We start from the raw sequence: 25,854 nt of genomic DNA, 5'->3' as shown, positions 1-25,854 counted from the left end.
ACCCCAAGGATCTGCCTCATGTCCTGCAGAACACAGACCCTGCTCAGATGTTTAAAACCATGTCTCCTGGCAGGGCAGTTGTGTCACCAAAGCTGTCACTGGGGCCACAGAAATACCTGTTGTACAGGTAAGATGAAGACTGAGGTCAAGCAGAGGGGGAGCTTTCCTCAGCTATTCCAAGCACATGACACTGACCTGCCCACCTGTGCCTGGAAGGGAATATTTCCAGGCTAGAAGCAGGATTAGGCCTTTGCTCCTGTTTCCAAGTGCTGGCAGACACAGCTGGACCGGTGTCACATACAGAACACACCTGGTACCCTCTGTACATCCTTGGCCACCCAGAGCTCAGTGCCCAGAGCCCCTCAGGTGACAGAGTGCTAAACAAGAGTTTTCCACCTATATCTATGAACCAGGATCCATGTCCATGGCATTGTATCTGTTGTTGAGGCACCTCCCAGCACCAGGAATGACCAAGTTTTCCAGAAAGGCCTCGCCAGTGGCCTCCTGCCCCAGCTCCCTCATACCGGGTATTTCTCCAGTGGCTCTGTCAGCAGCATGTCTCCAAAAATTGTTCGGCAGTACTCGGCCATCTTTGCCTGCTGCTTGGGCCTAAGAGAGATCAGGCAGGAGTGAAGAGGAAAGCAAATGCCCAAAATCAGAGTTTGGCATGAACAAAAGGTGTCCATGTCCTCTACCCAGAAAAGCATCTCAGCTATGCAGATGTTAAGGCCCCATTCCCAAGCCAACTCCTGTGTTCATATTCTGTAATCCTAAGGTAAAAGGCTGCACAACTGTGATCATCCCACTCTGCAGGTTAAGGCTCATCTTTCAGCTCTGACCCACCTTAGGTTGCTTCAGAGACCTCAATTAATGCTTCACTTCATCTCAGTACTCTCTTAAAACCCAGCAGCCCTTGCCTGTGTATTTTCTGCTCTGGACACAGCAGCTAGTTCTCCCAATCACCAAATACTCACGAGTCCACGTGGTTCTCGAAGGACAGGATCACAGGGTACGGAGATGTTTTAAATGCACTTTCTGCAATGGCCTCGATGGCATCCTGAGGGAGAGGCCATGGTCAGAGAGAAGCTCAGCAGTTATTAATAACAGCTGACCTCCCACTGAACAGACTCCATAACTGTCTCTCAGGAGCTCCTTTCAAAGTCACTCAACTTCTCCCAGTAAGAAGGTGAGAAGTGTCATCTTTTTCACACCTGCCCAGATTTCCAGTTCCAGAGGATGCACTCTGAGCTAAACTCAACAGCTTGCACCAAAATGAAGCTGAAGGTGAGATTTTGGTTTTGCTGCACAGGTCAGTGTACACATCACTGCACATGAGAGCGTGTGGCCAGAGGGACAAACCCCCGCCCCAAGCACCTTGAACCGGCACAGAAAGGTGTGTGCAGCACCACATTAAACCACTGCAAACTCTATCCATACTTACCTCTGAACCTGCCCAATTTTCTATCATTTCTGCTGCTTATAAAATCCTTTTGCCTGGCAGCAAAGAGAGCTGAGTGTTCAGTTACCAGCTGTGCTGACATTTCAAATGCAAATACCATGGAAACCTTTTCAGCATTAATGATGTAAGAAAAAATAATATTTTCCCCAAGCCCCTGTTAAACTGCCACAAACTTTCCACTATTTTCCTTTCTAATTGGTCCTGCTAATTGGTAAAGAAGTGCCATTTGCTCCTTTGCAATTAGAGTCCCCTGATCATCCCAAATCCTGGATCAGCCATGACCTCAGCAGGGAGGGAGGCTGCCATAGCTGCTCCTCCTTGGACCACTGGGAGTCTGTCACAGAAGCCTCAAGGCTCTCAGGAGAAGCCTCAGACAATGCTACTAAAAGGCCACAGGAGTTGTAGTGGAAGGAAGGACTATGTGTTATGTAAAACCAAAACCCAGCACATGCTGTGTTAGCAGGTTATAATTTCCTTGAGAAACGGTCCCAGGCTTCAGCAGCACTCTGCAATTACAGCAGCTACAAATGCCATTATTTCTGTTCCATCTTCAGTGAACTGCTGTGCAAAAAGCAGCAGTGATAGCACAGGGCTTTGGAAATAACTGAGTCTGAGGACAATACCTCTGACCTTAAGGACTACTTTGGTTTGTTGTTTTTTTTCCCCTTCACACATAAATATTTTAGTAATAGTGAAGTATGAGAATTGGGGGGAAGATACAGAAGAAAAATAAAGAGCTGGAAAAAAACATCTAAAGCACCTCTACCTGTTGGCAGCAGCTGTGTAAAGGAGTGCAGAAAAATGTCAGTGTGATGCCTTTATATGTAACTTGCAAGCTGTGGATAAATGCCCTGTACTGCCTGGCTTTGTGCTGTGCTTCCAAAGGCTGGGAGCTGAATCCTCAGGAAGCCAGCTGCTCCACAAAACACATTCCAACACTCAGGTCATTAGCAAGGAATTGAACTCTGTTCTTCCAAAAGCCTCCACTTGAGGCAGTCAGCCATAGAAACCTGCTGCAGACCAGAAGATTAACTCACTTTAACTGTTTCCTGTTTGCTCCTCTGATGTGCCTCTATCTATAAACCCCCCAGCCTCCTGCCAGTTCTGTGCATCCATCCTGTGACACAGCCCTGTGCACACACACACCTCTGGCAGCTGTCTCTCCATGGCTTCTGCCTGACTTCCCATATCTCCCTCATCCATCCATCCATCCATCCATCCATCCATCCATCCATCCATCCATCCATCCATCCATCCATCCATCTTCATCTAGCTATCAACCTCTCTTCTACTCCTCCCATTCCAAAACTGTACAAACTCCAGCCTAGTGCTTATCTGTTCACTCTTCCTTCTACCCACACATTCACTCACTTGTCACCTCACCATCAGTCTTTTCCTCTCAAACATCCTCAGCCATCTGGCTCCCTCAGCAATCAGTCTAAAAGCAGGCAGGGGAAAGCATCCATGGAGAAAGCTCTTCACTACCTTGAAGAGGATCTCAGTTGTCATGGTGAAGCCGTGGGTGATGATGGGCTCCTCATCCGGGGGCCGGCCCTTCCAGCAGTCCAGCTCCACGCAGCGGCAGCCGGCCAGCAGCGTCTGCCGGTACATTTCGGGAGAGGACGTCCCAGAAAACTGCCCAGCTGCAGGAGAGGGGCTCAGTGTTAGCTCCTGCACACACAGGGGCAACAGGAGTCTCTGCCAGCCTTCAGCAGGTGGATGCAGCGGACTGACAAGATGTTTTTGGTTGCAGGGTGACACTGCTTCATGTCACACATCATTCAGAGTCAGCCCAGCCCTCAAATCCCCCAGGGCACACCCATCTGCCAGGCTGATTGTGTCCCTGCCCCGTCCCTGGGTGTGCCTGGCCTGGCACAGCCCTACCTGTCAGATAGGTGTTGTGTGAGGAATTGATGTAGTAGTGCGAGAGTGGCTGGGTCATGTCCTGGTACAGCATCAGCTTGTCCAGCACTATCAGGTTGTTCTCAGGGCCACAGAGGAACCAGACCATCCCCTCTGGAGACAGCTGCCCTGCATGGCAAACAGAGCTGTTCAGAGTCGCCAAACAGAACGGTTCTGGCCTCTCTTTGGAGGTGGAAAGAGAGTTGTGGGAACAACAGGGAGTTGAGGGAAGCAGGCTGACTGCTCCCCTGGAAAGCAGGATGGCAGAGGGCACAAGATCTTCTGCTCTGTCATCCCACCTGTATAGCAAGAGCTTTGGGCTGAACAAGACTCACCTCTCTGGATGTTAAACCCACTGGGCTCATACTTCTCTATCAGGCTCTGCACCTGCTCAGGTTTGGCTGGTGGGAAGAGGACGTCATTGAGGCGGGTGTCGCGCTGCTTCTTGTTGATGAACTTTGCCAGGTGATCTTTGGTCATGTAGGGCTTTGCTTTTAGATGGCTGCAGTGAGAGAATCACAGAGGGGCAGAGGTAAGGCTTGGGAATTACCCCAGAAATCTTTTCACACAGGAGAGGTTGATCCTTCCTCAGGTTGATCCTCCCTCTGGGCCCATATATTTCAGAGTCCTGTAGCACACTGAGGTCTCATCCTTTTTATTCAGGCCATGAGTGAAGGCATTAAGTGACCTGGGATCCTGCCCTTCACAAACCCCATGACACTAAATCCCTTCCTTCCTGTCTATCTTTTGCCACAAGAGACCAAGTTCTGGGCTGTGGCTCGAGGGAAACTTACTGTGAGGTAAATATCTCATCAATCTCAGGCCGTGGACACAGGTTCATGAGGAACGTCTTGTACACCGGCACGGGGAAGTCCTCGGGGTTGATGGCATCATTCTGAGAATGCAGTGAAGATGTGTCAGGACCACAAACCCGGGACAGCTCTTACCTGTCATGAACACCCACAGCTCAGCACTTGGCTGTGACAACCCCAGTAATGACTGGAACATCTGGGCCAGGTGTTGCTGCTCCTTGTGCCACACAGTGCATGTGCTGGAGTCACAAGTGTTACTGGAAGACACTAAGAGCTGAGTTAAAGAGTTAAAGCCTGGCAGTGGTAGGGTAAGGTAAACAACTGTGAGCATCTTGGCTAGTGGTTTTTCACAGTCAAAGGCATCCCAGTCAGGGCAGGGAAAGAGATCCTTCTCAAGCTCATGAGACTTCTGGATACCCAGAGAAACCCTTACCTTGCCATTTGGCAGATGACAAGCTCTTAATGCTTCTTCCACCCTCTTCTTGTCCGCAGGGAACATCTGAAAAATACTGACCAGACAGGCAAACAAACATCACCATGGGGCAGGACAGAGGCTGGGGGGCTGGAGCTGCAGGCAGTGCAGGACACTCCCCATGCACAGCAAGGGAGACAGGCAAGATAACTGTAAGCATGAACCAGCAAAGACAGACAGTGTTTTTCCAGGGCAGTAACTGAGGGACTGACTTTGATAAACCTGCACAGCATTTTTTGACTGCTGATTTAAAGCAGAAGTTCTGTATTTCTGCAGTGGACTCTGCAAGAGCTCTGTCACTCAAAATCCCTCTCCTGTCCTTTTCTGCCCCTCTTGGAGGTGCTTCCTATGGTACTGCAGAGAAGTAACAATAGCTGAACTTTCCCTCCTTTTAGAACATCCCTGTCAACAGCACCATGGTCTCCACCATGGATAAATCCACATGGATTTGTAAGTGCACAGAGGCACTTAACAGCCTCAGTTCTGTTAAGTTCCTGGAGTCACAGGTGCTCACAGCAAACAGGAACAAGGAGTGCCCTGTGCTGCCAGGTGGGAGTGCCTGGTGGGGGTGCAGCAGCTCATGCAAACCCTGCCCTTTGCAAGGCAAAACTGCAGCAGCCTTGGTATGATTCCAGAGGGATTTACATATTTAAAGAAAAGGCAAATGCTTGTGGAATTTTCAGAATTTTAGGAGTTTTGAAAGCTTTATGTTTACCTATAGCCCTTACTGGAATTTTTTTACCCTGCAGTACTGAGTATTTTTATAAACCTTGCTCTTAATGTGGACTATTTAATGGTCTGCATTTATACCATTCTGCAAGAAATGGGCACTGAGGAGAGGTACATCCTGTATCAGATATTTTTTTCTGGTTTGTTCCAGAGGAGTAAGCTGGTTTCTCCCTGCAGCAATGCTACCTTGCTTGCATTTTAAAGATTAATTCAAAGCACTCTTCCCTAGTGTGCTATTCATTATAGACCTACACATTTTTAACAGCCCTTTGATGAATATTCTGGTTTCTGACAATGAAATTCTGCTGGTTGGTAGTTTAGAAAACAAGTAACTAAAAATGTTTAGTGTTGAATAAAGCTCAGCCCTCCAGGAGCCCATTTAGTCAGCACAGCCCTAATCCAGCACAGGTCTGCCTTACAAGACACCCTGGAGCCTGTATTTATTTGGGGTAATTAGTGCTCACCTCTTGTGATGCTATAACACAGCACAGACCTAGAGCAGAGTGGTTCAGAACTTCCCAAATGCACTTGTCTGCAGCTTCTTATTCTTAAAACAAAGCATAATTTATGGACCCAAAAGGGAATTCAACATGGCAGTGCTGCCTTTTGTCATTCTATGAGCTAAATCAACACAGAGGAACCACAGGACCAGCCCTGAAGCAATTTTTCTTGGGAAGACACTGAATGGCACAAAATCAATTCCAGATTCATGCCACATAGTGTAGAGGAGAAGGGACAGGCTGGGCTTTGTTTCTCATTCTGATGGGAGCCCTACCGGATGCACAAGGCCAAGCTGGGGACAGGGAAGGACAAATCTCCATCTGTTCTGCTCCTAAACCAGCACTAACTGGCCCAGAGGCTGCTTCACTCTCATGCACATCCAGAGTGAAGGCTGAGGGATGGAGGAAGTGGGGAAGGACTGGAGTGCTCACACAGGGAGAAAGAGACAAGAAAAGCAGGGGAGCTCTGCAGGCGAGCTGGGGAGTCCAGCAAAGAGCTGTCCAGATGGAGAACTCCGTGCAGGAAAGGGAAACAATCCTGCACCTCATCCACCTTTCAGCTCAGGTTTGGAAATAATCTGTGATCAGAATTTAACCAGAGTTACTTTGTTTTGTTAGTCTTTTCTTGGCAACAAGCAGGAAATTATATCTGTGCTATTTAAGCCATTTCTTGCTGTAGATGAAGGCCACAAAGGTTCCTTTCCAGACTCAATTATGTGTCACCTATGGCAGTGCAGCAGGAGCACTTCCATGGCCTGGACACTCAGGGAAAGTTCTCCTCCTCTTAAGTGCAGGACGAGCAGACAGCTGGAGCCACTGAGCAACCATCCTCTCACCAGGTGCTCTGCCTGTAGTCTGACTGAACACACAAGGAAACAAATATCCACACTCACTTTCTGACAGGAATCTTTCCCTCTTCATTCAGTTGCAACTTCAGCTTCACTAGACTGTGAAAAAAAACCCAAACAAGATTACAAAAATGCATTTGTAGAATGCACTATCCATCTTAAGAGATCCCACTAAGTGAGAAGAAAGGAAAAACATGCAATTGGGAAAACAATCTAACAGTGAACTGAAAACTGGGGTCCTGCAGACCATCAGCTTAACCTTGGCATGACCCAGGCTTTGGTCTGGAGGCTGCCAAGGGACCTGGATGCTTTGAAGTCTTTTTTTTTTTCCAGCACTGTCAGAAAGAGCAGGACATGGAAATTTCAGAGAAAAAAGTTACTCAGAAAGGACTTACATTTTCTCTAGGAAGGTGGAGCGGGGAGCGTTGTACGTGAGGGGATTCCGGGCAATGGCCATGATATCCTCAGCCCAGTCCTGGAACAAACAGGGCAGAGGCAGTGGGGCACTACTGAACTGCTCCATGAAGTACACAGCAAACAGGGAAAGGGCACAGCATCCTGGAATCATTGGGTTGGAAGGGACCTTAAAGCCCATCCAGTGCCACATCCTGCCATGGGCAGGGACAGCTTCCATTATCCCAGATTGCTCCAAGCCCCATCTGACCTTGAACACTTCCAGGAATGGGACAGCCACAGCTTCTCTGGGCAAGCTGTGCCAGGGCCCCTCACCCTCACAGGGAAGAAATTCTTCTCATGTTCAATTCAAAATCTACCTTCTTCCAGTTTAAAACTCTTACCCCTTATTCTGTCTGAGACTTCTGGGCTTTCCTCTATCACCTTCCTCCTGCCTATAAACATTAGGAGCTGAAACTTTTCTACTTCTCAGCTGCCTATTCATCCACACAAAACACATGAAAGACAACAATGACCACTTTCTACTGGTCCTTCTCCTTGCAGGGCAGAAGCTTCTAGAACTTTGGAGATACCACACCTGACTGGAACATAAACCTGCTTGTTTATAACCTTGTCAGTAATGCTGAAAGAGCTCAGCATTATGTTTAAACTCCTGTCTTACATTATCATGTCTCCTCCTCTCCTTTCCTGCTCCCCAATGAATATCCCAATCCTTCGAGGTTCCCAGTACTTCCAAGACCTCAGGCCCTGATACCTTGCAAATCTCCTCCTTGTAGGCCACAAAGTTATGGAAAGTGAGGTCAACCATATCAGAACCAGATACAATTGTCAGGTTCTTCAGCAGGAAGGTGCTGTGAGGGTGATCCAAGTTAAAAACATCTCGGAGCTTCGGGGACTGCAAAAGAAACAGAACAGAGGGGAGTAATTGGAGAATGAGGGAAAACTGTACCCAAAAAAAAACAGACCCCAATACACACATTGGTTCAGATTCACAGAAAGCATCTAAAGGGTTGCAGAATTTCTTAGTGCATTCTTCCTTTCCTTGGCTTTCCTTATTTTTTATCTTTATTCTGGAGCCTGCATTACTGGATCCTCCATGGGACAAATCACCATGACCAACATCTCTGCACAACCCTGAAAAAGTCAAAGCTGAAGACTGCTCTTAAAGAAATTTCTTCTGAAACTTCAGGCTGGACTTGCAAACAAGCAGGGGAGGGTTTGGCCTGCTTGTGTCAGAGGTGTGTAACCAGTTGATTTTATCAAAATACACACACTAGAAAGCATAGTAGTGTGACACCCGCTTTTTGGGACCCCCTGTTACTTCAGAGTTGGCTTCTTCCCCTCCAAGCCCCATCTTCTGCTGCTGTCACTTGGTAGTAGTGGCTTTTTCCACAGCAATTCTAGTACTCTACAGCAATGGCTCACCAGAGACTTGTTTTGTTAAGTGTAAGGCTCATCCGATTAGTGGTACTTGGATTGAAGCACCATATGAAAGTATTTATAGAATGCTTTAAATTATTCATCATTTTCTGCATTCCTATGCATGGTGTCACTAAGCCAAGGTATCCAAGGTATCCTAGAGTTTTACTGATGATGCTATTTATAATGGGAATATAAAAATTTCCATTCCTAGAATAAAGCACAGGAATCCCTTATCTGAAGCAGGACAAATCCCTGTCCAAGCCAAGCAAACAGGGAGCTGAGAGAGCACCTGCTCTCCTTTAGAAAGAGGGCAAATCCACAGTCTGGGATTGTTAAAAGCAGGTCAGACTTCGAAGTTAAACTGCAGCTGGAATCTGAGAGCACCTTTAGGTTTCAGCACTTTCAGGTTTCAGCACCATGTCGCACACAGAGCTGAATACACATTTTATAAGGAACTGCAGAATTTTTTTACTTCAATTTTCCTAATTTCTGAAGCGTTTGCTATTTTGTCACAGCAGTAGCAAACAGGCATCTTTAAGAAAAACAGGACAGGGTGGGTTGTAACTCTGGATCATCTGACTGCTGTCTCTTATTTTGGAAAAGCAACTCTCCAAGGGGGTAACTCTGCAACCTGTTTATCCCAGAGCATTTGGAGGGAGGGAAGAGAAGGAATAGGGTTTGCCTATTTTCTACAAGGGGATTTCTAAAATGGCTCCTTCTTGCCTCGTGAGCCATTTTCTTTCACAGAACTGAGCACCACCAAACACCCACATCTCCTTCCCAGGCTAATGGCAACTCCTTGTTGGAGCTCAGCTTTCCAGTGCCAGCAGCAAAATGTTGGGATTTTAACTCATCTTGCAAATGCACCAGCATTTGTTCAGCTCTAGGGCTGTACAGGAGAGGAGGCCCAAACAATAGTGAACTTGTGGTTGTGCTGAACTCATTTCCTGTATTTGTTATCCGGGGCTCCACCCACCTCTTCCTTCTCCGCACGCTACACTCGCTACTCCCTAGCAGACATTTGTCACCTGGCTCTCTCCAGACCTCTCTGACCAGCCCATGTTCCCACCAAACCGAGCACTTTTGCCCTTATCCAGGCAACGATGCATCCAACACCCAAGGAAGATGTGGAGAGAGGACCAGAGACCGTGTGCAGGAGCTCTGAACCTGATGCCACATCATGGCTCTTTCACAACCTGCACTCCTTTAGCACCTTGTGCCACAGCTTTACTCTGGGAATACTCACTGTCACCTTGCAGGCAGCCATAAAGGAAAATTAGGAACTGCTGCATGAAAAGCAGGACATGCATATTAGCCATGCAAATCAGAAGGGAAACACTCTTAGCAAATCTCCTTAAAAAAACCCAGACAAGCAAAAAACAACCTATTAGCAGAGTGGCTGAAATATGGAGTCAGCTGGAGTTTCATGTCCCACCCTCCTGATTTCCCTAAAATCCTCAGCTCTGCAGAGATCCACAGTCCAGAGAGAAGCAAATTCTCATGCAAATATAAACAAAGAGTCAGAGACAGACACAGGATGGAGAGGGACGGTCCTTTCTCTGCTTGAGAGGGGGCAGAGCCAACTGACTGCAGGACCTGTTTGTTGCTGTGCCCTGACAGAGCTGTGTCTTGTGGCACAAGGACAACACATCTTCTCTTCTGGAGAACTCTTATTTGGTTGTCAGAAGGGAAAAAGGAAGCCCCAAGATATTTGGGGTATGCCTTTGACTCTGGAGGTAACACTCCTGTCCCCGTTAGCCTTGCTGCTCCGCGCTGGAGATATCGGCTGTGGAATGGAGAGGGCCAACCTGTCCCTGTGCCAAGCATCTTAGGGACACAGGCAGACAAAAATCCACAGTGAAGCACTCTCAGCCCTCAGTGTTTTACCTAAAGGAACTGGAAAATCAGCAGCTCAGATTCCCAGGCACAAAATAGCCCACGGTATTCTGCAATCCAGCAGGGACACACTGCCAGGGACAGAGAAGAATGTGTCACAGTGGATGCTGTGGCCCCAGAACTCACTGCACAGCAATGGCAGAAGCAGGAGGGCCCAGCATGGCAAAGGTCATCACCCACACATGCCCATTTCCTTGCTCAGCTCCTGCTCCACCACTCAGAAATCCTTTGCCAGACACAGGCTGGTACTTGCCTCTCTCTTGCACGCTCACAGATTGGTGCCTCCGTACGGCTCCACATGATTGCTCTCCAGTTGGAGGGCTGGAGTCAGACTTAGTGCAGCTCCATCCTGGGCTCACAAGTTGCTCAATCCCAATGCCAAAGCTGGTCAGCCCCTGTGCTGCAGCAGAACCACTGACCACCCACAGTGTTTAGAGCCTGTGGCTCACAGCCACAACTGTGAGGGCACTGTGATTGTCCTGCAGGGTTCCTAAACAATCTCACTGGCTTTAACTTTATCATCTCAAAACATGATGAGTGAAATGCTTTGGTACAATTTTCTTCTTGTACATGTGCAGTTCAGGCTGTAGCTCCAGGTTCAACACCAACAGAATGAGGACAGAGCATGAAGATGGTTTATAATCATGACAGTCAGAAAGTACAACTTCTGTTTTTATTAAAAAATGTCTGTCTCAATGCCAATGCCTCCTAAAACATCTAAACAAACCCCAAGACACAGCCAATAGCCAGAAGTCTGACCTAAAACATCATGTATTTTGGCCTTTATTATTATTAGATTCTCTGTCAGCATTCCAGGGTCTTGGTGCCTTAAAAAAGAAACCACAAGAAGCCCCACAACTGGAGCAGCCCTTATTGTTCCTCATTACTGAAAAGAAAACACAGACCTGATTGTAAATAACAGCCCAATCTGTATCAGCACACTGCTGAACTACAGTCAATAGTTTTTTAATCATGTCTCCTCGCTGCTCAAAGGCACTGCTCATTCTTATCTTTATTATTCTCTTGAACACGTGCCAAAGTTCGCTCTGCCCCACGTAAAAAATTCTGCGAAGAAAAGTCACGGCAGAAACGCGGAGCCACCCTCAAAGAACCTCACGGGGAGCCCTGCGTAGGAGGGGCCGGGGAAGATTCTGCTCTGTGGTGAGGCAAGGACTGGGGAAGGCAGGCAAGGGCCAATTCCATTTGGAGGCTGCTCCTATGGCTGGCAGCCCCTGGTGAGTCCCTTTCCATGCTTCACCTGCTCCCTAAGCATCCCTAACCATGGACAGGGCTCCAGCTGTGACCTGTGCTGGCAGCGCCACGGCAGCAGGTCTCTTCTCAAGTGGTTTTTCACGTGGCTGCTTTGGTGTTATTATTCTTGTTGTGTGTAGAGGTTACAAAGAAAAACCCCAAACCTCTGAGCAGGCAGTCGTGGGAAGGTGCTGCTGAAAGCAGGGAACTCCCAACACCCACACTGACCCACCCCCTCCCAGGGAGACTTCTCCGTGCCACAGGACTGGAAAACTGAGGGCAGGTTACATCCTTGAGCCACAGCCCAAACCTGCACAGCCCCTTGCTGTGGAAAGCAGTGGCACAGATGCTCTCCATACAGCAATCTCCTTCCTCTGGACTTCTTTCAGTAACAATCCAGCAGGAAAACCAGGCCACAAGCTTTGCCTCAGAGCAGCTGCAGATTGACTGGGGCATCACTTGCAGGGAAGGGGAAAGGATGTTCTTTTTACTGCTGGTGCCATCCACAGTTCTTCCTACAGCTGTGATCCTGCTCTTCTTGTCCTAATCCTTGTCCTGAACAAAGCTGATGGCTCATTTCTTCTTCACCTTCAGGCAGTGAAAAAAATTAACTCTTTGTATTAATTCCAAAGTTCTATTCTACAACCATTCCAAGCTATTGTTTTGTAACAGGGCAGAAGAGCACCCATGTTCATTCTTCCACCTCTAAACAGATTTTTATTTGCTTCACCGCACCAGTTTTTTATATTAATGCCTTTTGTAACAACGCCCCAGACACAGCTGCCCCATGTGGAGGGTGTGGTGGTTCATGTGAAGAATTCATGTGAATAATTTTTCCCTGCTTTCTGCATTCCTTTGTGAACTTCTGCTCTCAGGACAGCCAAATGAACACGACCCTGAGGGCTTTAAGCCAGAGGCATCAAGGATAGCAGAGCTATGTGTAAGTAACAATCTTCCAGACCCAGATGGCACATCTTGGTTCAACACCCCTTTGGTGTCCACATAAGGCCTCCCAGGATCCACAAGGAAAAGATGGATAAGGAGCCAATCTAGTGTATTTTACTACATGTTATCACAGAATTCCAGAAAACTCCCTGAAATAAAAAGGAGACCTATTTCAAACGAGTCTCTGTAAAATGCAGAATTCAAAGAGCACTTGGGATTTTCACAGCAAAGGTTGTCATCAAGTGCATCACTTCTGCCCACTGAGAATATTTAATAAATCAGTCAGTGCTTGACCCTTGCTTCGTTGTTCTTCAAAAATGAGCTGCAGCCAATTCCCATGGCTCTAAAATCCCATCCCTGGCCTATTACAACAACTAGAACAGAGCAGCTCCATCCAGGTGCCTAGGGAAAAGCACTGGAGCAGGGCATATGCACTGGCACTTCTTTGACACATTCCTGCAGCTCCCAGCAATCTGGGATTCAGCAGCTTCCTAACCCAGAGGCATTATCTCACATTTAATAACCCCCTAAGGGCATTTCCTTCTTATGCTGACTTTTTATATTCACATTTCCATGACTGGGCAGGAAGCATTACCAATGGCATGGTGATCTGAGGTGGGACAGTCAGCAGCACCTCCTGCTTGTGCCACTCCTGCCTCTGGAAAATTCCACCTTATATGGAGATCCTGCACTGGAAGAAACCCTGAGTAATTGCTTCAAACTCTGAGTAAGCATTTCGTGCTCCCCTTCTCCATTCAACTGCTGATATTACAGCACTCCACATCCCCTTCACCTTACTCCTTCTGCCAGAACACAGTCCCTCCCACTCAGATGCTCTGCCCCCAGCAGCCACTTCATTCCTTTGTTAATCTTGCTGCTCTTCCATACCTTTTCCAGTTCTCACTAAATTTGAGAGTACACTAGAATTGCACATAAATATGGATCAATTTGGGGTGTAAACAACAGCACAACTTCGTAATTATTTCCTTATAATCTTTAAAATACAATTTACTTTTAGGAGGCAAATACTGCTGAACACTACATTGATATTTTACCACACACCCACGATGTTTTCTGAGTAGCAACAGTCAACTCGGGGCCTGTTATTTCAGAAGGATGAGGGATTTTTTCTGTATGCATTGCCTGATTTTTATCTGTATAAAATGTATCATTCATTAGATCATGCATTCAATCAGCAATTCAAGGTCTTCCTACAAACCAGCCTGATTTTATTACCCCAAATAACTCCGTACCATTGGCAAACTACTGTCTTCTCTTGGTACTCTCCAATTAGTCTTCCTTAACTAAGTCTTACAATCTAGGCCATCTCCAGCCTTCTGTTACCACCAGGACATCCAGCCATGGCCTCAGTGCTTCCCCCAGCAATTTATTATCTATATCAAAGATCAATTCATTTTGTCAACAGGTCATTTCTCAAAGTTTAACACCCTAGAAAAGAGTATCTCCTTTAAGTCAGCCTCAGTGTGTCCCATCTGGAGGGTAGCACCAACTCAAACAGCCCCAAATATTTTATTCTCTCTAATGAAAATCCAACCTCTGACAGCATTTTTAAAGCACAATTCCCACAAAACAAGTTGCTGACAAAGTTTTAGGCTCATTGAAAACTGAAGCATGTTCCAGTCTAATGAGCTTCTAAGGAGAAAGGAGTTTCTCTGAAGGAAATATGACTTTTATGATGGGCACTGTTCTTGAGCTCTGCTGTGCCTTCAGCACCCACCTTTTTATGGTATTTTGAAAAATACCACTCTTGGGGAGCTTTGAGTAGACATTTTCAGAGCAGATTGAGAAAACAGCCACACAACTTATGCAAAAGGCTGCTTGAGGCTCAGGAGATATTGCAAAACCTTTCCCCTTTGCCTTAGAGAGTCACCTATGTCACCACATGCTGCATCAGCTTTACTTCTTTGGTCCCTTTTCCACCTTTGTGCTTTACTGCAGGTTTCTGCTTGCCTTTTCCATACATGGAAAAGTTAAAAACAAACAAAGTCCCAGAAGCAAAGTCCTAACAAGGGCTGCAAGAATCTTCAATTATAACTGAAATTGAGAACAAAGCCCTGATCATGTGCAAATGTAAAAATATGTGGGGGGGAAGAAACAAACCACTTTTTCTGAAAATGCATTTTCTTCCCTTTAAAGGGAAGATCCCAGCACACACTGTTGGAGTGGCATTGTAACTCCAGGTTTGTGGGCACGCTGTGTATCCTTACACAAGAGCAGCTCCAGTGTCTCAGAGCAGGAGCATCAGAGTCTCCAGCAGGACTTAGCAGTGCAGCAGAGCACTTGGGGAACTGGTTCTCCTGGCTTTCTGACATATTCCTCCCAATGAGCCCATCTACCACAGTCTGGAAGTGCTGCTTTTGGGAGCACAGAGGGCCCCTGGGAGGTCAGGGACAAGAGTCAAGATGGCTTTTCTGTATTTACATAGCTGTGATGTAAGGAGATGAGATGAGATTCTCTCTAGCTTCTTCCTACAGAAATCCAGGACAAGCTGCCTGAGCCCACCAAAACCTCAGGCAGCCCTGCCTCCCCACTGAAACACAGGACAGAAAGAAGCTGTGGCCTCACCTTGGGCGTTTTGGCAAACCGCCCTGCTCGGGTGTCTCGGATGCTGGTGATATCCAGAATTTCTCTTTCCTACAAACAGAATAAGGACAAAAAAAAATGAGGAAAGACAAAGGAGGAAGGAAAGCACTCCAAGGCTTAGTGTCTTTCCCTGTGGAAGAGCTCTCCCAGCAGGAACAAGGCAGGGAGGGAAGCCATTCCCACTGCACAGCCTTCCCCAGGCAGCCCCTCTGTGTCCTCACTACTGGCTTGCTGTCTTGTTTGTTCTTTTAATATCCAACCTGAATTTCCTTCCTCTGTTACTAATTTTTCTTCTCACCATGGATCTGGAGAACAAATTATACTTGTTGTAGCAGATAATATTATTTTCCAAGATCACATTAGAGGACAATGTGGATGCCATGTCTTCTGGCTAGTATCCCCATTTTATTGTTAAGCAGGAAGTAATTTTACTCCTAATCCCACTCTGTTCTGAGTCTCTAGTGCAAAAGCAGTTCAGTTTACTTTAGCTGCTAACCAACAGCATTTTCCAGGAATGTGTGACCCCTTCCAGTCTGGCTTTCCTTGTGCAGCTAAGCTTCCTTCCCCAGGTATCCCAATGAAGTATCTCCCTTCCATGGTGACACCAGCTATCCCTGTCTCACTTTGTGTTCCACTTCATCCTGCTGGCACCCTTAGAGCAGATATTCTACTGCCTGAGTGGATCTTGAAAGCAGAACAGGAGTGACACCAAGGGGTGTGACAGTCCCCAGCATTGTGACACTGTTCTCAGGGGATGTGACTGTGGCAGTGCCCGGTCCCAGCTGGCACTGGGCACAATCTCTGGAAAGGCAGAGCCCACCCAACCCACCAGGTCCCTGGCCAGGCCTGGGCAGGACTGTCTGACTGCCATGGCATGTAGGGCAGGCAGAGGAAGTAAAGCCGAACCACAGCCCACTCTGGAAAGCAGAAGTAAGGCCAGCCTTCCACCTCCCTCTCCATCATTTGATGTACTCATCAGTGAGGAACTGAATTCTCTTTCCTCCATGTGTTGTCTCTCCCTGTCCTCCAGCAGCTGCAAACATCACCCTGAGCACAACTTGCTCTCCAGACTCCATGTAGGCCCTACATCACTACAGTCACTACTTTTTTAATTAAAAGGTCTAAAAGCCCAATGAGTCAGTTAGTGGCCCCACTGCACAGGTTAGGAGAATCCTGTATCTTGCTGGGTGACAGGTATATCAACACTGGTTTTTTACTGGTATCAGTGATATCACTAAAACTGTTCTTCATGAAGTCCTTTGAAGGACACAAGCTTTGCAGGAGTCAAAAACGGTGAAAGTGTGAAAGGCACAGAAAGGCCACACTCACATCTTCAGTTCTTGCACTTTCCTGGTGCTGTGAAGACTAACCTGCCACTGAGCAGCTCTCTCTCATGGTGGGGTGTCCCTACTAAGAGGAATAAGTGTGGCAGTTTGCTCCCAAGTGCAGGACTCGAGCACTTGCAGTGTTGTCATCTCACACAAACCTGAGCTGGCTGGCTGGAGCCCGAGCTGTGCGGCCTCAGCACTTACCGTGCTCTGATAGGTCCAGTACACGTAAAAGCCCTGGGTGTCCACTCTGAGAATCACAGGAGAAGCATTTGATGTTTCCTGACAGAAAAAAAACCAGCAAAAGAATGTTGGCACCTCGGGTGACTTGGAGAAAACATCCTGGGACACAAGGTTCCCAGTTCAAACACAGACCCAGCAGGTGAACACCCTCTGGGATTTATGAAAATGAACCCAAGGATTTTAGGACATCTCCACAGCGACACTTGTGAGGTTCTGGAAGCTGAATCCTGAGTATCACCTAATCTGTGCATTTAACAAGAACAGCTTTGGAATTTTCTACATAAAGAAGTGAGATAATAAAGCATCTGGAGATTCAATTAATTTTTTCATTTGATAAGTCTTCTTTGACCTGCTCCATTCTACAAGCTCAGGAGTAACCCAGGCCAAGCAGAGAAAGCATTCATCCATGGCATCTCCCATCCAGGTGTTTGTGCAGATTATCTGGGCTCCTTGTCAGGAAGGCTTCAAGGAGGGGATACATCAATGCAGCATCATCATGCTGCTTTAGATGGAGATTCTGAAACTCCACAGACTGTACACTCAGTCTCTATATGGACTATAGAAAGAAGCAGCTACACAAACACCCACACCAGAGGCTGCAATGAGATGAAATAATTTGGGGCTGATCCTGAACCCCACACAACCATTTCTGGGAAGGCTCCAGATTCAATTCAGGAAGCTGAACACATCACTGTTAATATGAAAACAGTAATGAAATCTGGAAGTTGTACTTGTCTGTTGGCCTCAGATTTTTCAGTTTTTTACTCAACTCATACTTCACTCTAGAGTGTATCTATGTTTTCAGAGACCTCCATTTCCATACACAATATTTGCAGTAAAGTGCTCATTGCACAGCACATTGTGTGTGGTCCTTTTACAGCCTCTTGTCTTCCCTTGCTGTGCCAGGGCCAGCACCAGCCTGCCCAGCACCGTGTCCATGTTCCCAGAGCTCTTGGCTGCTCCTGCACACATGGCCATGGAGAGCAGAACAGGCCTCATGGTACCACCACAGAGGATTGTGCCATGTTCTAGATTACCCTTATCTCCCACAAAGCAGCTTTCTGGAGGGCAAGCTGAGGCTGCAAGGAGGCTGCTGCCAGCCAGACTCCTGACAGGGGGTGCAGGCAGCCTCTCCAATGGGGCAGCTCCTGGCAGCAAAGGAAATGGGCAATCCTACAGAAGATGGTCTGGCAGCCAACCTGGCTGCTTCTCACTCTGTGGGGCAAAAAACAAGCACTGTCTACTAAAATCCTGTAATCCATAATCTTTCAGAGATAGGAACAGTTTTGACTCTACTATGAAGACTCAGAGGCAGCACAGAACCATACCCGTACCCATCTGCCCTGCCCAAGATGTCAGCTACTGCCTTGTGCCCTGCCTGGGGTTCTGACAGGATTCCCAGCTGGTTCTTTAACCCAGCTACCACCCATGTAGCAGAACTTCACCTCTTCAGTCTGTTTAGGAGCCCTACCTTGCTGGATGCTGACCAAAGCACTGCAGAGCTGCTCTTTACCCCAGGGTCCTGCAACTAACCAAGGGGACAGGTCAGAACAGTCCTGCCTGTCAGGGACCCATTGCTCTCTCCTCTAGACAATGCCTTACCAAAGCTGGACAAGGTGAGGGCTCTGTAGAAAAAGTGTGGGTATGCGTTTTTGCTGGAAGGCCCTAGTTCTGTCCCAAGCTGAACAGTGATTTAAGAGGCCAGCCTGATTTTCCTGAACTCCTTTGCCTCACTTATCCTGGAGGGAGTTCAAAACTGTTACCAACAGTACAGTCCTGTCAATTGAAAGAGATACAAAAAACTTAACACTCATGAATTCTAAAGTGCAGCAATCTTGCAGTCTGGAGCTCTCACCATCATCCTCTGCAGCCTATTCTAACCATGGGTTGGGAAAGCCCAATGTGATAGAGCAATGTGACCAGAACAGGCCACTCATGGAGAAGCCTTTCTTTATTGGTGGAGATGAAGCCTGTAAACTACTTATTTGAGGCAACCACTTAGAAATGTTTACAAATATATAAACCTTAAGGAAAGATCCATACGGGAGTTGAGCTCACTAATCAACAGCTACAGCAGGAAATAAACACTTGGTGGGTCTTGGAAGCCCAACTGACTCACGTTGGTTTTCAGGGGACCCTAACCCAGGAATACCCAGTGATGAACTTAACAGCTTCCAATTCTTGGGAGAATGGCCCCCAAGGACTGAACACAAAGTCATCAGCAATTTTAGACAAGTTTGGCTACTGTGATTCTGAGAAAGCAGATTTCAAATTCTGAGAAGCCCTAAGTGCACTCTGCAGGGAGCAGGCCCACAGGAAAGAGGAAGGCTGTACTTTTCACTGTAGCCAGTGTCATCCTCCTGTTTATGTACTGCTCACAGGGGAACTGGCAGCCATATTCCAGCTCCTATTCCTCACATCCATCCTTCCTGCCAGCTGCACAGTACACTGCTGTCATTCTCAGTGCTGCTGGACCACCCCACTGATGTTGGGCACAGGTGATCCACTCCCCCACATGCTCCTTTGCGACTTAACACTCTATTCCAGCTTCACACCCACAAAAGTGCTAATCCCTCCTGCACTGCTGCTGCAGGTTCCTTCTGATCATCTCATTTGCACCACCACATGAACCATCTCCCCAGACCCCTGTGAATAACCATAATCTGGGCTTTCCCCCTTTTATCAACATCCATGCCCAGCAGCAGCTCTCCTCCTGCTCACGTTTGTGGGTGCTGGGGTGAGCACTCCTTTGCCTCCTTCGAAAGTGAGGAGGGGAGCCCTTACATTCCAATGAACTGCTGCTGCTCTACACTTTGTTCCCCTCACACAGAAAGGCAGTGACTGCAAAGCAGCTGTTTTGAAGGTGTAGAGGACAATGAGCTGGAGAGAGCAGCAGCTTGCTGCAGCACCCTGAGGCTTCAGCCCTGTTAAAGCACAGGCCCTTTGCTCTTCAGTCATTCCCAGGCCCAGGGGCCGGGCAGGCGTGGGAGGCCATGGCTCACCCCCGATCCACTCAGGCAACAGGGCCATAAGAGGAAGCAACTTGGAGCCTGTTTTCATCTCTATCTGAAAAGTGTAATGTGTGTTTTTTACTCTGAAGTAGATCCTACCCTACCCCTTATGTGCCTCCAGAAAGCCCAAATGTGGCATTTGCATATCACCCCACAGAGACTCCCAGCAGCGACCATCTTCCTCAGGGCTGGACCTTGTGTCCTACACCAGGGGCTGCACACACAGACCCAGAGCACGCTCGCTCCATTTGTCTCCATCCTCCACTATAAGAGATGTAGAAAGCATATCCCCAGCCTCTTACACACACAGACACACACAACATCCCCTTAACTTCAGTCCTCAGCTTTCCTGTTCTTCCCAGTTCCCTCTCGCCATCTAGAGATCTCTGCTGTCAGGTGGGATCCCACACAGAACATAGGCTCCCAGCCTCCCCACAAACCGTGACCCAGCCAGTGTCTAGCTGCCACCCCAGGCAGAGCCCAGGGAAGGGACACCCCAGTACTCACATCATCCCATTTGATGAAGCGGTCGCCCTTGCACAGGTACTCCTTCACCTTCGTGGGCTGCAGGACAGGGTTCAGCACAGACATGGTCCTACAGATGTGCTCCTCAGCTACCACAAGCAAGAGCAACTGCACAGCTCACTCCTCCTTAGCCCCCTCTCTATCTCTGCCTCTCACGTGGCAGGGCGTTCTGCCATGGCCTCTGTTGGCATCGGAGAGCAAACAACCTCTTATATCCCAGTCCAATTTAGGAGGGGCAGGGGCAGGCAGGCGAGGAGCGATGAATCTGCATTGTAAATCAACAGCTCTCCAGGCAAGTAGAGCCTCTCCCAAGGTCACCCAGAGTAAGGCTGGCGTGCTGGTGGGCACAAACAGCCACCGTCCCTCCGGGAGGGATCCACTCCTTGGAGCTGTGCTGGTGAGGCACCCGGCTCGGTGAACTTCCGCAACTCAACTTCCTTAAATGCTCTCTTGACGAAGTACAGGCATTGCCAGAAACGCTCCAACTGCTTCTGCAGCTGTGTTACGGAGCAGCTCGGCTCTGGCTACAAGCAGACTGCCCCCTTCATGCAAGAGGCCAGATGTCCCAGGAAACAAACTCCTTCCTTGCTCTGGACAGATGCCATTTCTGAGGCCACACTGCACTGTCCAATCTTAAACAGTTTTCCTTTCTCTTATGGGCTCTTCTGAATGTCAGCCTCAAAATGAGACAGACCAGCAGGGCAGCTGGAAATTCCCCAGATGAAATGAAACATTCCCAGAGTCCCAGGAACTGCACTGTTCCACACACTCACTTGGTTCTGTGGCAGATACATGGGACATAGAACAGGAGAGGTGGGCAAGATGGGGATTAAAGTGACAAAGCAGCAGGGAAGGGACCAAAAGCAGAACAGGTTAGAGGCAAACAGGGCCAAAACAAGTCTGCTTCTGACCTTGGAACAAAGGAATTCCATGTGGGCAGCAGAGGAGGAAATCAGCTCCACTGGCTGATGGGCACTGGCTAACCTAGAGAGCAGCTTATGAAAAGGCCTGACATGGCCAAGATCAATTTTAGTCAGAGGCAGAGCCCCACAACTAATTACAAGTGGAAATAACTATGCTATGATTGCTGTGGATTCCCAGGCACATGATGGGATGTCATCCTCACCTCCTATCAAAGCCAAGATTGCCATGGCTCAAAAGGGACAAGCTGCTGCAAAAGTAGCACAGAAAAGGTGGAGAACAACCCCACCCCCCCCCAACTCTGTAAGAGGAGCCAGCTGCATGTTTTGTTCTTTCCTTTCTTCCCAGCCCTGATGTGATGAGTCTGGCAGTTTGGAGCAGCCTGGACAGCTGGGGAATGGTCACTGAAGGAATCCTAAGGGCATTCTCAGGTGCTACTGGCATGAGGCAGGAGAGATAAAGTGGAACTTTAGCAAGTGCTCCAACTGTAAAACAGTAAAAGCAGGAACCAGAGCTCCCTGCTGCAGGAAAAGAGAACCCTGAGCAAACACAACATCCTTTGTCTTTCAAGGGATCTGCCAAAAAAAACCCTGGGAATAAGAGAGCTTCCGCATTTCCAGCTACCATGGCATTTTCTGCACTTATCAATCTTGCACTTACAGGAATTGGCTATCCAACAGAAGGCAGCTGGCTCTCTTTCCTTAGGGTCACGGGGATATTCCAGGCCCAGCCAAGCCAGTGTCACCAGGATCCCACACTCAGGAAAATTGGTTACTCCCAAGGAGAGAAACAGAAGATGATAAAGAGTGCAGTGAGAGTGAAAGTTCTCTACACTCACCTGATCTCTTCTGCAAGGCCAGAGCAGCTTCAGGTTCACTTCCCTTAAATTAGGGAGCAGCAATGGAGAAAATAGAGAGCATTAATCTTGCTCAGAGGTGCTGCAGTCCTCCCAGCCTCTGGAACACTGACAGCACTGCAGGAAGGCCCTGCAGGTCACAGCTGCAAAGCAGTGAGAGGTGGGATGAGCTTTGCCACCTGGTACTGCCAAGGGCAGGTGAGATCAGTCATAGCTACTGGATCCCATGGCTTGACTGGTACTGTCAGTTATCACAGCTTTGTGAACCAAGTGTGCTTCCTGCCAGGGCCTCACTGAGAGGCTGCTTCTGTCCTTCTCTCACACCCAGATATTCATCAGCTTTCTCTACCTCATGAACAAAGTAAGCAAGAATCCTGCCACAGCTTAACTCTACATGTCACTCAAGGTCAGCTTCCCCTAAGGAATAAAACCTTAATTCGATGAATAATGAAATCATATTTGCGACTCAACACAAGCAGCATGAAGATCAGTGCCCAAGTTGGTGGCTGCCCTGCAAGGCCACATGATGCCCAACAGCAAGGGCCAAACCCCCACTTGCACAAAGGTTGTCACAAAAGCTGCAGCTCCCTTCCTCTTGCCCAACCCAGCCTCCTTATCTTCCACTTCACACTCCTTGCTCTGTAGGAGCCTCTGTCCCTTGCATGCAGAGATGGCTGATGGAGCCCTGATAGCACAGAGCAGCAGTCCTGCCCTCTGCTGAGAGCTGCAACATCAGAGCAGGCACAAACAGCAGCACTTGAGCAGTATTTGTTTATTCAAAGCATCCTTTATTCTCTCTGTCCTGTAAGGCACATCACTCAGTGCATACTTGTCCCACATCCCTGTCTCCTTGCTTTCCTCCCATACCTTCCCTGCCAGGCTAACCCACCACTTGCTACAATAGTTTTGATATGCAAACATTTCCCTTTTTAAAATTTAATATTCTTCCTTCTCTCCCTGTGCTACCTATCCAGCAGCCTGTACCCCCCCAGGGTGCATGCAGCAGCAAGGCAGGCAGCATCACCCTTCAGACAAGGTTTAGGAGACAAGGTTTCCAGACTCTCATTTAAACCACACCGTTAAACCTCCCTTCTGACTTCCAGCAAATTACTGTAACCTCCACCCCAGCTTACTCCTGGCACAGGAAATCTGTAAGAAATCTCTCCCAGCATTGTTGCAGAATTAATTTGCCATGTGTAATGCTGTCCTCTAGTGAAGAGCTGTGACACTGCACATCAGCAACGAACTCCCAGCTCTGCAAATGCCAGCCCATCCCACTGCTCCTGTGGCTGCTCTGCCCTCAGAGCGCTGGCAATCCGGAAAGGATTAACAATCCCATTAAGACCACAAAGACAGTATTTTCTTACCACCCTGGAGAGCAGAACTGCTGAGTGTGTGTACAGGGACGTATCTTGTGTCCCATTTTGAGCTGAAACCACGCGGCCAAGGACTCCTGACAGCTTTCAGCATGACTCTTCAGCTTGATCTGCAAAAGTCAGAGGACAGTGGACTATGGCACAGAGAAGTGACCACAGATGCCACAAAACCATAAAAGCAGTGAGGTCTTGTGCAAAAAAACCCCAAATCCCAAGAAACTATCTGTCCAACCACCAAGACATGGTTAGGCCTGTAATTAACTGCTCACTGGGCAGTGTGTTGTGTTTACAGCACTGACAGCTTTCAGCATGTTTCCAACCAGCACAGTGAGGCTGCAAGCAGGATCACATTTAAACATCCCATACATTCCTGCAGTGCCAGGTCACTGCTGCCCAGGGCTGGCTGTACCATGCCATGGCTGCTGGGAAAAGAACAAGACTTTCCAAGACAGGTCATTAACAGGAAAGGAAGCATGAGGAGCAGTGGCACGCAATCAACATGCCCATTTCATGGTACACTTCAGTAGCAGAGTAACAAGAAGAGGAAAGCAACTTTTACCACACCTGGAGGTGAATGCAGCCTGTTCCCACCTGTATTCACCTCCAGTACAAAACACTGCAGAGGAAATCAGGATACTGGGGGAGAAAGCCCCATTGTGCTCTTAAGCTCATCCACATTTACTTCCCGCTGCACCAGCCCAACTTACTCTGTTTGCCTACTCGGTTCAAGAAACTGAACAAGTGTCAGCCACAGTCTTCCCTTCACTTCTCCACATGCTAGCCCAAAGCTCTCATTTCTGTAATATCCAGCCTCAACCTAGAGCTCCTCCTCCTCCCTGCAAAGGCCTTTGCACAGCTCAGACAGATGTCTCAGGCATCCCATCCAGTATTCTGCTACTCTCAGAAGCATGGAGAGAATCTATCTCAGGCCAGCAATCTTCCCTTAATTAAGTTTTCCCTATCCTGCAGCACTGGGAAGCTATTCACTGACTGTGATTGTGGGAAATCAATAATGCAGGTTCATTTAGCTACATCCTTCGGGAGCCCTTGGAGACCAAACAAACATCCCACTACAAGAGGTAGCAGCAGAATTCAAGCTTTCTATGGCCCTCAGACATGAGAAGTCAAAATTAAAGGAGCTTATAAAGAACAGGAGCCTGCAGAGCAGTTTTTGGAGTGGTGGGAGGAAGGCTGTTTAGGGACTCTGCAGCTCTCCTTCCCTGGCAGGAGTCCCTGAGGGCATCACATATCCCTGACTCTGTCTCCAAGGGACCTCTTTTGTGCTCCTTAGGAAGAATCCCAGAGAGGGATAATTTGCAAGCTGTGTCTAGTGTCAAACAGTCAGTGACTTTACAAGACCCCAGAGCTCCAGTTCTGTACCACAGGAATCCACTCAGAGCACAGCTTGGTGTTTTTGCTAAAACCACAAGGCCAAAGCAAGCACCATTACTGCAGCTCTTTAGGGATGGTTGTTAGCAAGGAGCTCTCTTTAGGAAAGAGGGCACAGACCTGCTCACAGCTGCCTGCAGAGAAGTTCACACACAGTTACTTGTCCACAATAAAATGAAAAGCCTTCACCTGACCTTGGCAAAAGCCAAGACTTCACACTTAATGAACACAAGCCTGCTCCTACTCAAAGCCCTGAGAGCAAAGGGTTGGCAGGGAGAAGAGAGCCTTAAGAATACTGAATTTCTTGAATATTACCATGGAATTGTGTGTTTTAGGAAGGGCAAGTCTCCACTGCAGCATGAGTGAGTCACAAATAAATGCAACAGGGAGGGGAGGCTGTTGGGCTGAAGGCAGAACATCACAAGCCCATCACACTGTTCATTTGCTGAGAATGTTCCAACAGCTCCCCTGCACATCCAGCCTTATCTGGTTCCTAAACAGGGAAAGGCGAATACATGCTTTGAGAATGACCAGATACATCTATCATATTGCTGATGGTATTGGTTGAAATGAGTGGACACATACAACATCTGGTTGAAAGGTTCATCGAGAGGTCAGCTTTGGCTCAGGGCCTGTTGTTCAGGCCTCAGTACTTCAACCCAACAAGCACCAGGCAAAAACTGTCGAGACTTCACTCAGCCCCAGAGGCATTCTTGGTACATGTCAACCCTCTGCCTCTTCACTGGAATTAAGCAAGAGCATAGGGAAGGGACTTGTGGGAGGTAGTAACTCATCATCATTTCACCTACTGAACCAAAAAAAAGGAGGAGCTGGAGTAAACCCATCACTGAGGGGAAACACATTGAAATATTACTAGAAAATCCATTTTGTAGGAAGTGCTATAAATTCGCTTTCCAAGAATTACAATTATTTTGCAGCTACTCCATTTAT

At 47.9% G+C, this 25,854-nt stretch overlaps 1 protein-coding gene across 2 annotated transcripts in view; it reads right to left on the bottom strand.

The window, feature by feature from the left end:
• PLCB2 (phospholipase C beta 2) overlaps positions 1–21,429 on the bottom strand; it is a 40,348-nt gene extending 18,919 nt beyond the window's left edge. Inside the window, exons 1-13 of one of the 2 annotated variants that reach the window (XM_074543510.1) lie at positions 20,344–21,429; positions 16,787–16,864; positions 15,237–15,305; positions 7,891–8,031; positions 7,118–7,197; positions 6,768–6,821; positions 4,607–4,682; positions 4,156–4,256; positions 3,697–3,863; positions 3,344–3,490; positions 2,945–3,102; positions 975–1,057; positions 525–609 (exon numbers count right to left, since the gene is read on the bottom strand). In XM_074543510.1, the coding sequence (XP_074399611.1) occupies positions 525–609; positions 975–1,057; positions 2,945–3,102; positions 3,344–3,490; positions 3,697–3,863; positions 4,156–4,256; positions 4,607–4,682; positions 6,768–6,821; positions 7,118–7,197; positions 7,891–8,031; positions 15,237–15,305; positions 16,787–16,864; positions 20,344–20,427 (1,323 nt within the window). In that variant the 5' untranslated portion in view covers positions 20,428–21,429. The remainder of the gene's footprint in view (positions 1–524; positions 610–974; positions 1,058–2,944; positions 3,103–3,343; positions 3,491–3,696; positions 3,864–4,155; positions 4,257–4,606; positions 4,683–6,767; positions 6,822–7,117; positions 7,198–7,890; positions 8,032–15,236; positions 15,306–16,786; positions 16,865–20,343) is intronic. The other variant, XM_014272598.3, reaches the window with a different exon arrangement.
• Between the last annotated feature and the right edge of the window lie 4,425 nt (positions 21,430–25,854).

This window comes from Zonotrichia albicollis, chromosome 6 (assembly GCF_047830755.1).
Source record: "Zonotrichia albicollis isolate bZonAlb1 chromosome 6, bZonAlb1.hap1, whole genome shotgun sequence".
Lineage (NCBI taxonomy): Eukaryota > Metazoa > Chordata > Aves > Passeriformes > Passerellidae > Zonotrichia > Zonotrichia albicollis.
The sequence above is the reverse complement of the archived record's forward strand: the minus strand, read 5'-3'. Positions and strand labels throughout refer to the sequence as shown.